The 12,578-nt window shown below is 37.5% G+C and overlaps 1 protein-coding gene across 3 annotated transcripts; it reads right to left on the bottom strand.

Moving 5' to 3' along the window:
- Positions 1-4,703: 4,703 nt before the first annotated feature.
- On the bottom strand, positions 4,704-11,442 carry LOC107685638 (protein orai-2-like). Of its 3 annotated transcripts, XM_016482302.1 has the most exons (5): positions 11,257-11,442; positions 9,187-9,232; positions 8,330-8,565; positions 6,429-6,991; positions 4,704-6,396 (listed from the first exon to the last, which is right to left on the bottom strand). In XM_016482302.1, the coding sequence occupies exons 2-4, from the start codon at positions 9,221-9,223 to the stop codon at positions 6,440-6,442; spliced, it is 825 nt and encodes a 274-aa protein (XP_016337788.1). In that variant the 5' UTR covers positions 9,224-9,232; positions 11,257-11,442; the 3' UTR covers positions 4,704-6,396; positions 6,429-6,439. The 3 variants fall into 3 exon arrangements, with proteins under 3 accessions (XP_016337788.1, XP_016337779.1, XP_016337796.1); XM_016482293.1 differs by having other exon boundaries at positions 4,704-6,991; XM_016482310.1 differs by lacking the exon at positions 11,257-11,442 and having other exon boundaries at positions 4,704-6,991; positions 9,187-9,543.
- Between the last annotated feature and the right edge of the window lie 1,136 nt (positions 11,443-12,578).

Below are 12,578 nucleotides of genomic sequence, written 5' to 3'. Positions count from 1 at the left end.
TTTTTGTGTGTGTGTGTGCGGGTGTGTGTGTGTTTTTCCCACCTTTTTTAGATAAATGCATATTTAAGTTGGATGGGCCAAAAATCCTTTACTGCTTGTCTGAAAAAAGCCAATGTTTCTGGACGTTTCCCAATTTTTGCTTTTTTTGTGCTGATGACACTCAATTCTACTTCTCATTCCAACCAGATGATCCAACGGTAACTGTTCGTATTGCAGCCTGTCTGACAGACATTTCTGGCTGGATGAAGGACCACCACCTTCAACTCAACCTTGCGAAGACAGACATGCTCGTGATCTCAGCCAACCCAGCACTTCATCATAACCTCTCTATACAGCTAGGTTTGCTAACCATAACTCCTTCCAGGACAGCCAGGAACCTTGGAGTTGTGATGGATGATCAGTTAAGCTTCACAGACCATATTGCTACAACAGCCCGGTCCTGCAGATTTGTCTTATACAACATTAGGAAAATTAGACCCTTCCTATCAGAACCAGCTGCACAACTCCTTGTCCAAGCTCTTGTTCTCTCTGGACTGGACTATTGTAATGCTCTCTTGGCGGGCCTTCCCGCATGTACTATCAAGCCTCTGCAACTGATCCAAAATGCAGCAGCAAGAATGGTCTTTAACGAGCCGAAAAAAAAGCTCACATTACACCTCTCTTCATTAGTTTACACTGGCTACCAGTAGCTGCTCGCATCAAATTCAAGGTACTGATGTTTGCCTACAAGACAATAACTGTATACCTAAACTCCACCAATATACCTAAATGTGCACCAATATACCTAAACTCGCTAGTTCAAACTTATGCACCCTCCAGAAGCTTGCGTTCTGCAAATGAACGACGCCTTGTAGTGCCATCCCAAAGAGGCACAAAATCACTATCACGGACCTTTTCCTGGACTGTGCCCAGCTGGTGGAATGACCTCCATCACAATTCAAACAGCTGAGTCTTTAGCCAATTTAAAAAAAATGTCTAAAGACAACTTTTTCACCAGCACTTGACCAACTAATACTAACACTTACCCATTCTATTCTATTAAAAAAAACACTAGCTATGTGTACTGTGCTAAACTAACTGAGATTTGTCACAGCACTTGCATACTGTTGCTCTCTTGTTCATCTGATTGCTTCTACTGTTCTCCTCATTTGTAAGTCGCTTTGGACAAAAGTGTCTGCTAAATGACGTAAATCCTAAATTTTCCCTCAAACCTGCTTGTTTCTTAACAAAAACTAGGCAAGTCAAGTCATTGACTAATTAGATAATAAATAAACTGTCTTTGCCTTTCAACCTTTATAGTTTGTCTAGTCACTAGAGGCCTCTTCTGCACACCTGTTCACATTTATCATCATTAGCCTGTAACGTAACACAGCTACACCTGAATTACTAATCAAGCCCAAGGGATCATCAGTAATTTAGAGAGTTAATTCATGTCACTCCCCTTGTCCAAATACCCACACTTGTGGTCTTGGCCACTTGACAGCGCGTGCGCGCAACAGGAAGTAAGTGCACAAGACTGTCCCAGTTCTTAAAAACGCCAAAGCGCAGTGCCCTTAATGCACACTAAATCCACACTATTGCCTTGTCCAAAAACCCACACTTGCGGTCTTTGCACTTGACCGTGTAAATATGCAAGTGTTTACAAAGCTTTATTTTTATTTTCAATACTTTGCATTTTAATATCAACTTCTAAATGTCTGTTGTTCAGTAGTCCCTATAACAGATAACAGATCATGCATCATGTTGTGGAAATAAATCGTGGGACTTTTTGCCGAGATCTCGCGACAGGTCATGGAAACCTTTCCAATGTATGTTAAATATTAATAATAGTTAGATATTACATATAATTTGGTAGTAAAACAAAAAGTTGCACGTTTTATTGGTGCAAATGAGTAGTGGTGATAATTATTTTGTACAACATTTGCAACTACATTTTATTACTTAATTAGAAGCACCAAAAAATTAAATTGTGTCATCTGTTATAGGGACTACTGAACAGACATTTAGAAGTTGATTTTAAAATGCAAAGTATTGAAAAGAAAGCTTTGTAAACACTTGCAGTTTTACAACACTATAGTGTGTCCCTTCAGGTAATTAAAAGTTCTACACACACTTGTGGTCTTCATGCTCACTGACCAAATACAGGAAATACGTCATATAAGTAGTCAAGTGGTCAAGTGCAAAGACCGCAAGTGTGGGTATTTGGACAAGGCAGCTGAGGTCAAAAGAGGTTAGGCTGCTCTCAAACTCCTGGCTGCTTATTCATTTGGTTTGGATATTTGTAACTTCTCAAAAACACAAGAAACGAGAGCTTTCCATAGGTTGGCTGTGTGTGGAGTGTAAGCAAGCAAGCATACTGCTAACTGCAGGTACACTGCAATCTAATGTGAAAATCTAGTGTAAAAACATCTTATCTCTTGGCAGATATTACTTCCAATGCATTCATCTCTTTGGAGAAGCTGAGAACATCACATTGTTGTAAACATTTTGCAAAAAGTATATGTTATGTGTTTCATGTAGAAAATTTGTAAACAATGCACAGTATTCATACTATGTAATGCAGAAATATGCTATTCCAAATGCATAGAATAACTCCATTCACCATTAAAGGTTGCTGTTTTTTTTTTGAAGGTGTATTAGGCATTTAGCACTTTTCTGCATTATAACTAGATGCATACTTGCTTTAATCTCATTTGCAATGCCTTTCTTAGCCAGCGTGTTGCCATGTAAATTGACTGCAGCCTCACTTCATGTGTGCCTGCCAATCACAGCTGTGAAACCTGACCATTCACATGCTTCCCAGGAGCAACAGATACTAACCAGGATCAGTCTTATGCACTAATGTGAATCTCACACAAACTTGTTCAGCCATATTTGACCAAAAAAATTGAAATTAAAAAAAGAGGCATTATATTTAGCATGAAGAGAATATGAATCCCATTTCTGTACCATTTTGCATTGTAACATACATTTTTTGCATTGTGACATTAGTTACATTGTAACTAGGGATGTAATTATTCACTCAACTCACGATTCGATTCGATTCACGATTTTGATTTCACGATTTGATTCGATTCACGGTTTTTCTTTTTAACAAAATGAGATTTAAGACAAATTATAAATTAAATGTGTCAAATGTGATTGGGCTAGTTTTGAGTAGCAATTGGGCGGGTTTTGTTGTGAAAACCTGGCAACCTTGATCATATATCAAGGGAAACACCGGCTCCTCAGTCCTGACCGCATCACTGTATTTACTGGGTGTTTTTAGGGAATATTTCCATTTATTCACAATTTGATTGGGCTACTCGTGTGCTGATCTTTCATGATTTTCGCTAATGCAGGACAGTAATGAATGATGCGTATCAGAGGGGATTTAGAAGTGGGTATACGCAAACCCGACTGAAAAAGAAGTGGGTATACGCCGTATACCTGCGTATACCCTCCACTACACCACTGGCTGAACGAGACGCACATTCACTCTCTGCCAGCAGGTGGCGATTAAAGTGTTTTCTTGGTTTCCGCTGTAAACAAAGCAGCGCTGCACTTATGAACTTCAATATGCATTATACAGAGGCAAGAGGAAACGAAAAAATACCATGGAAAGACAGTAAGTTCCCCTCAGACATATTCATATAAACTCCTACCCCTAACTGAATCGCGATTTGTTTAGCATCTCAACCGATTTGAATCGTCACATATTTCAATCGATTTTCAACCGGCTCACGGTTAATCGTTACACCCCTAATTGTAACATTAAGGAATTAAGCACATTTCCCAAATGATTATAATTTAATTTTTTTCTTTCTGTAGTACAGCAATATTTACAAAAATAAGAATCTAAATTCTTAAAAAAATATATATATATAACACTTTTAAACATTAAGGACGGTTCAACAAAATACTACAAAGATGTATAAGTAATTAGCAATTTTAATAAGATATCGTAATGGACATGAGATTGGAGTGGCACTGACCCAGGCATTTTCATGACTCATCCTCTTAAGGTTGTCTGCTGATTCATTCACAGAGGCAAATGTCCATTGGACACAGAAATGATAAATAAAGATTTGAAGTAAACAAAATAGGTTGCGTTTATTTGACATAAATTAACATACAAGTACAGACAGAGTGAAAGGACATGCTCAACAAAGCATTTCGATAATAGTCGGCTACATGTTCTAGACGCAAAAAAAAAACGTTTCGTAAAGATCATGTTCCATGAAGATATTTTGTAAATTTCCTACTGTAAATATATCAAAACTTAATTTTTATAAATTCTTAATTCTTAAAAATTAAATGCATTGCTAAGAACTTCATTTGGTCAACTTTAAAGGTGATTTTTTTAGATTTTATTTGTAGCAATAGCCAAAAATACATTGTATGGGTCAAAATTATTGATTTTTATTTTATGCCAAAAATCATTAGGACAAAGTAAAGATCATGTTCCATGAAGATATTTTGTAAATTTCCTACTGTAAATATATCAAAACTTAATTTTTATAAATTCTTAATTCTTAAAAATTAAATGCATTGCTAAGAACTTCATTTGGTCAACTTTAAAGGTGATTTTCTCAATATTTAGATTTTTTTGCACCCTCAGATTCCAGATTTTCAAATAGTTGTATCTTAGCCAAATATTGCCCTATCCTAACAAACCATACATCAATGGAAAGCTTATTTATTCAGCGTTCCGATGATGTATAAATCTCAATTTCGAAAAATTTACCCTTATGACTGGTTTTGTGGTCCAGGGTCACATATGCGTTTATCTATTGATAGTGTGGCACGATGCAACAGAACTATCAAAAATGACACTAACAGTATTTTTGCACACATACACAAAAAGAAAAGTGCTTTTTAAAGCCCCCACAAGCAGAGTACACACGATTTTGGTCAAGTTCACTTGTCTGAGCTATGAAACGAGTAGTGCTTCACTATGCCTGGTTACAGAATTGACTCATGAACATACTATTAAATTAATGCTTAAGGCATGAAATGAAGCACCAACTATAACTCTGTGTTCTGAAAGACCTACAGCAGATGAAATCAGTCTGCATACTCTGAAAACACACCGGACACATCATTTCCATGGACTATACTACAAGTGCACTTTTGTCAGTTTAATTATTTAAGGCAGGCAGAAATTGGTCCGACTTCATTTTCCCCCTGGAATGTTTTCCTCAAATTGACTCAAGTATCAGACATTATTTTGAGCTTGACGACAGGACTGCCAACTTGGTTCACATTAAACCGTTTCAGATCGGCAAAGCTTTTTTGTCTTTCTCAAGTATTTTTATAACAAACTGTGCCCATTAAAGTCATTTGTTGGAGCAAATCATCATTGACCCTGGTTATTGACATCGACAATGTAAACTCCTAGTTGCCCACAAGAATAACATTCAAAAGGCCTTGTATGAAATATGGATTAAAACTCCACCTTTGTGCTTGACAAGTGACAGTGCATTATATCACACATGCAAAACCTTCAATGAAATACAAGCGTGCAGTGAGTCTGGCTAAAGCGTCTAGATTTCACACCCAAGCTAAAAATACTGCACTACATATAGACCTAGTACGAGCGATACTTCTGTAACAGATTTAAGATGAATCCTTTTTTGGGACGACAACTCTGCAGGCTGGAAGATTACAGTATTATAGATCCACTACTAACACAGACAAACTATACGGGGTGCATCACTTTTTTTAGTTTTTGTTTTCTTAAAGGGAAATGAACATTCGGTCATTTACTCACCCTCACATAAAGCATTATCACCTTCTTACATGCTATTTTGTCCATAAAGTGAAAGACACTGAACCACTGACCTTCCCGGTATGGACAAAAGCAGTTCAAAATATCTTCTTTTGTGCAAAAGAAAGTCAACGTGAGGGTGATTAATGATGACAATGTTTGTTTTTGAGTGAACGATCACTTTAAACTGAAGCTCAAACAGGCATGTACATTGTAAAAGCTGGATATTGCAGTTAAAGATACTCTGGCAGCTGTGATCCATAATGGATCCAAGACCAACTCATTTGGTCTCATTATCTGTGGCACACTATCGATCCAGGATGGCACCGCAAAAGGAAGAGAAAAAGGCAAACGATATTAAAGCAAGCCATTCTGTGATATCCTTTTTTTGTATATTTAGGAGGCATGGAAACAGAAAATAGCACTTAAAAACAAGTCCAAATGACCTACAGCCTAAAGAAATACAAAATAAATAGCCCTTGCGGTAGAAATCTTGTAAACGTGCGCCTTTTTGCTGTAAATCTTTCTCAGTTTCTACACAAGTAATCTTCCCACCAGGTAACAAGGCATTTCCTCTCAGACGAAAACAGAAAATAAGCCCGAAAGACTCAAGGAGGAGTTTAAATGTGCTTGTAAGCTTGAAGAGTCAAGCGATGGAACACTGCGAGAAACGAAGGGCATCCCTGGATCTCACACCGCCTGCAGGCCTCGCTCATGGCCATCCAGCTGCACCTTGATTTTGTGCAGTTCCTCAATCTCTTGATGGTGCCGCTCTGTTTTGTGGCGCACTAGCGAGCGGTAGAAGTGGATGGTAAACACCACAAAGATAAATCCAACTGGCACCATGATGATGGTGGAGGCTAAAGCCGCCTGCCAGCCGCTGTGGCCGGGCTGAACCGCAGGAGTGCTGCAGTTCTGCTTGAGGGCTGCCCCAGAGTCAACCGGCAAGAACTTTATCCAGCAGAGGAGCACCACCTCTGCCAGGAACAAAAGGATCCCCAGAGCGGTGGAAAAGCCCCAGGCCAGCTCAATATAGTGGTGCATCCTCTCGTGGGGCGACTCGGAGACGGAGTTGAGATTGTGAATGTTGCTGACAGCTTCCACGTTGGGCAGGATGCAGGTGCTGATGAGGAGGGCGAACAGGTGGACGGCCACCAGCACTGTGGTACACACACTGAAGGCAATGAGCAGGACCCGGGGGTAGTTGTACTGCATCTCCAGCTGCACCTCCACCATGGCCACCTGGTCACATCCACATTAGAAACAATGAAATGAAAACTGTTAATGGTCACGTCGAATGTTACAAATGGTTTCCATTTTCAAATAAATGCTGTTATTTTGTCCTTTTTATTCATCAAATAATCCTGAAAAAAGTATCACGGTTTTAAAAAATAATAAAATAAATACATAAAAAATTAAGCAGCACAATGGATTTCAACATTAGAATTTTTTTAGAAGGATCCTGTGACACTGAAGACTATAGAGTAATGATGGTGAAAATTCAGCTTTGCATCACAGGAATAAATTACATTTTAAAATTGATTTAAAAAATTGAAAAGTTATTTAAAATTGTAATATTTCACAATAATACTTTCACTATTTTTGATCGAATAAATCAAATAAATGCAGCCTGAATTTCCTGCAATCCTGAATAAAAATCCACCAATTAGAGATGTTGTTGTTACTATGGAAATTGAGCTCAATAACTACTGCCCACTCCCATGAATCACTGCAAATGATGCAGTTGGTCTACACGCTCTTGTTTTTTTTTGCCGTTTTTGGCTTTTATTAGGATAGGACAAGAAAGGTCCACAAGCCAGGACTTAAACTCGAGTGCAACTCGTAGCGGCTATTGGCGCCGACTACACGCTCTTGTTTATGACTGAATATTTTGGGATAAACTAAAAATAAATTGTTTGTTGGCGCCAATAGCCTTGTGGGCAGTGCGCCGACATACAGCGCTCGCTGCGCTACGGGCGTCCCGTGTTCGAATCCCGACTCAAGGACCTTTCCCGATCCCGCCCCCCTTCTCTCTCTCCCACTTCGCTTCCTGTCAATTCTGATCTGTCCTGTCACAATAAAGGCAAAAGGATTAATTGTTTTATACTTCAGTCAATAACTATAAATCACTTACATAAAGATTCTATTGTATCCTATAATAAAATAGATTATAATAATTGAACTACCTAAAGTCTTTTGTTTGCTTAAAATCAAGGTTTGTAATGTTACAATTCATCTCAGAACTGGTTGGTTTCGTAACTCTTTACTGAAGCACGTTTGAAGTCCCTATGGAGAAAACGAATGTGAAAAATACTTCCGGTCAAGCGGGTGCTCACTGTTATGCTCTATCTTGGCTAAAAGTGGTTAGACACAAAGTTCCATCAGACAATGATTCAAGACAAACTTATCTCCAAACCATCTCATGCTTCTAAGAATTTCAACAGCCCACACCCTTTGTTTGAAGTTTAGCAACAGTTTCCTGATACACTCACTGAAATACAATCTACAAAAGAGTGTGGCCATGACAAGAGTCACATACATTTGATAGCTCACACTTATCACAGAGTGCCATATACTCACCATGGCAAAGCCAGACAGCAGGGCTGAGGTTCGGCTGGAGGCTTTGAGCTTGGCCCTGCTGAGGTAGAGTTTCCTCCATGAGAGAGCCTGGACCGAGTGGTGGTTGGAGGTGACCAGCTCCAGATAGCTGCGCCGAACCCAATCCCTGTAGTCCATCCCACCGCCATCCTGCAGCCGATCTGAGCCCCCGGGCGCGGGGGAGCCCATTGGCACACTGAGCTCACTGCTCATAGTAACTGTGAATAACAGTTTGTAAACATGATATCATATAATATAACATTCACTTTTTTATAACATAAAAGCGGTGCAGCCATTTGCGGCTTGAATGTGCAGAGCTTCCAGTGTCAGTCGCTTCTAATTAATTTAGCTGTACAGAGTTATGCTGTTTGATATTGCAAAATGGTATTTGTATGTTATCATATGATATTAATTTATTATCATAATCATAAACACTCTGCATTGTAGTGCAAGTAGTTTTACAGTTTACTGCACTTTGTTATTCCTCTATTTGCCAAGAGCGGCTAAAGAATTGTAAGTCTTGCACGTTCACAGCAAATTGTTTATGTCTACATTGAAATATAAGGATGTAAAAAAAATAGGATGTAAAAATTAGAAATCTTACACTCACAATAAGTACCAAAAAGGGACCAGATACGGCAGGTGGTGTCATTTTTTAAATATTTTTTGAATATGTATCATGATAATTCCATGGTATTCTTTGAAGAACCTTGTAAATACCATGTTATATGAATAAGTGAATAATTCAGTGGCATGATATTACTATATGCTACCATTATTACAGAAGATCTATATGTGATATAAGATAGCAGAAATTATTTAAAAAATGTGAAACATACCTGATTGGCTTTGCCCTGCTTTAGGACTGGTTTTCATCACACATCTCTGGTTAAACAGAACATTAATATGTTAAATAATTACAAATTACAATTAACATTTAGAATTAATAAATGCTAAGAGTAACAAAGACAAATAATATGCTAAAAATAGCATAAATAAAACTGAAATACTTTTTATTCTGCTTGTCTTGGGCTCTATGATGCTGTATGCATTTACAATACATGGTTGCTCTTCAAAATCATTCTATAAATAAGTATTTTAAAAAGTTAAATATGTAACAATAAAAATAATCAATTTTAAACATTACACAGACTTATCAAATACCTAAACTAAAACCTCAACAACAGATCTTGATATCTTCCCTGACTGCTCACACAATAACTCTAGTATTATCTTAATCCTCACAGACATCTGCATCAGACATACATTTAATTGCACTGAAAGCAAATATAGTGCATCTCAGCATCTGGATTGCATTGTTTTCTACTACATCCTGGTAAAATATAAAATAGGAAAATATCCTTTCTGGTCTACCCCATGCAAGTCTAGGGCTGTAGCTAATAGTGTTCAAGGCGGAAGCAATTCAATACGCCCGGTTAACATGTTTTACCTTATTTTAAAAATGATCAGGGGCCCAGCGTTCCTAGATATGGCCTAGACAGAAAATACATCCTCTGCTGTAGATAGAGATTGTCTAACCATTTAAACAGAGAGGAACAGGTTTCATTTACTGGTTCCCGATTCCTTTATGAGGCAAAATGACTATAAGCAGTGTTGGGGAAAGTTACTTTTAAAAGTAATGCATCAAATATAAAAGCCTTTTCACACCAAACGTGAAATGAATAAGCCTCAGACTGAAGGGAAAGTAAATTTACGTCCGTACAGTAGAATGCAGAAGAAGAAATTTCTACACACTTCAGCAATAGAAAAAGACACACAAATGTTTGTCTAGAGTAATTTTTGCTTATTAGTACGGTTGAACTGGATCATCGAAGGTCAGAAGCAAAGACATTGCTTAATAGAATGGGATTATATACATAAAGGATATTTGTGTTGTTTAACATTTAATTATTGCAGGTTTGCGTCATATTCTGAGTTGCATTATTTTATTCATTTTGAGGAATACTGAGTCTGTGTTTTTTTTTTGTGAGTGAGATGAATTAATGCATATTCATATTTATTAACTACAGTAACATCTTCTGATCTCTGTCAACATGGGGACAGGAGAGCTGTCAGTCAATAAATTGGAAAAAAAGTAACGCGTTACTTATTTGAAAAAGTAACCCAGATATTCTCTTGTAAATTAAAAAGTAATGCGTTACTTGAAAAAAGTAATCTGATTACGTAACTCACGTTACTTGTAATGCGTTACCCCCAACACTGACTATAAGTGATACGCAGAATTGAGAGTTGTATCATCAAAAATAGAATAAAAGTACCGTGAATAACAAGATTAAGCCAATTAACAGAATACAGGAAGCTGATATATTTCCAATTGTAGTACTTCACAGTGGCATGTGAATATCATGGTACATATCTATGGTAATGATTTAGCAACGCTGTATATCAAAGATTCATAATACTACCATCTGACACCATCACTGTGCCAATGCTATTTCCATAATATTTTAGATAGCACCTTCTTCTCACGTCAGGTCATACAGTTGAGCCACAACACATTTCATATGCTTTCCACATTCCTACAACAGCGTGCGGTTATTTTACAGATGAATGTAGCTGCGGTGTGTTGGTTATTTAAACAGGCAGCAAACGAGCGCCACGTCAGACGCGAAACACATCAACCGCTTGGGACCAGAATAAAACTGCAGGAAAAAAGGCTGTTAGTGAAGAGCCGCTGTGCACACATATACGTCTAAACAAGGTGTGTTTCTGTGAGGTCGACTTATTAACTTGCAAATCGGAGTACAACGAACGCCAGGCCACATATGTGTTTCTCAGCACACACTACAACTTCCCTTCCAAACCACCATAAGCACACAATATAAAAGCATCACCGACCACACTGCACCGCTGGACTGAAATCACCTTTGCGCTCACATCCAACTCACCTTTGCTGCCAATCACTTTCTGTGTTCACATCCACGAGAGCCGAGACAGAAAGTGGATCTGGGAGAGAAATGGTCGTTGACCGCTCTAGCTGGACTCGCTTTAACGCTCAGCGATGTCCGAGTCCTCAGCGAATCGTTCTTTTGAGTCGGATCTTTACACTGTATCGGTTGAACAAAACAGGTTCACGAAACCATAGACATAATAAATACCTAGACACCTCATTGGCCGCTTTGAGCCGTTGCTGTGATACGTCACCGCGTCCGCCATGTTTGTGAAGGCAAGACTGCCTTAAAAATAAATGGAGGTAAACGGAGGAGCTGCGTTTTTTTCTGGATAAAAACACGATAACGTTTACATTTATCAACCGATTTCAGAGGTTTGTGATCTACATGGAGTTAAAAATAACTCTGCCTCCAGTTATTTAGTTAATAATTTGTCCACATTTGTCTCACTTGTTGAATTGATTGATTTTTTTGGTTTACAATTCTAATGTTAATGTAGTATAATTTGAATGTACATTAAATTAAATTAAGTTGTTTCATTGCTTTCTCTGTCATCAACCCCAACATTTGAGCTTTTCTTGTGCTTCAGGTCAGAACAAAGCTCATTCCCTTTGAAATACTGGAAGAAAATAAAAATAATACATATTTAAGCACTAATAATTTACCATCAAATTGTGAAAGCTCTCACTTGTCTCACTTGTTGATTTGATTGATTTTTTCGGGTTACATTTCTAATGTTAATGTAGTATAACTGTGACATATACATGTTTTGTAATTTGAATGTACATTAAATGCAATTAAGTTGTTTCATTGCTTTCTCTGTCATCAACCCCAACATTTTAGCTTTTCTTGTGCTTCAGGTCAGAACACAGCTCATTCCCTTTGAAATACTGGAAGAAAATCGAAATAATACATCTTTAAGCACTAATAATTTTCCATAATTGAGAACATTGAATAAAACCAGCGAATAGAAATCAAAAAGTGACTCTTGGTAGTCTGCTTTTTATTTTGATAGCACTCTACACAGATATAATCTCCACAACAAACAATAACAAATGCAACTGATAATCCTTTATGGATCCAGTAAAACTTACAGTTTCAGTGGTAAAATATTATGCACTGATACAGCGCACAGTAATAGTGATATGTAATATTAAAAAGTATATGTAGTACAAGTTGTAGTAAAGTGAATAATATAAAAAGTGAGTACAACAGTATATAATAGATTTATAATAGAATAAATTATATGTATAATACTATAATAAATAGATGAATAATAGCAAGTAGAATATGTAATATCAAGGGTGGAATAATACAGA

Source organism: Sinocyclocheilus anshuiensis, unplaced genomic scaffold (genome assembly GCF_001515605.1).
Source record: "Sinocyclocheilus anshuiensis isolate Anshui unplaced genomic scaffold, SAMN03320099.WGS_v1.1 scaffold705, whole genome shotgun sequence".
NCBI classification, from domain to species: Eukaryota; Metazoa; Chordata; class Actinopteri; order Cypriniformes; family Cyprinidae; genus Sinocyclocheilus; species Sinocyclocheilus anshuiensis.
This window is presented reverse-complemented; position numbering and strand designations above follow the sequence as displayed.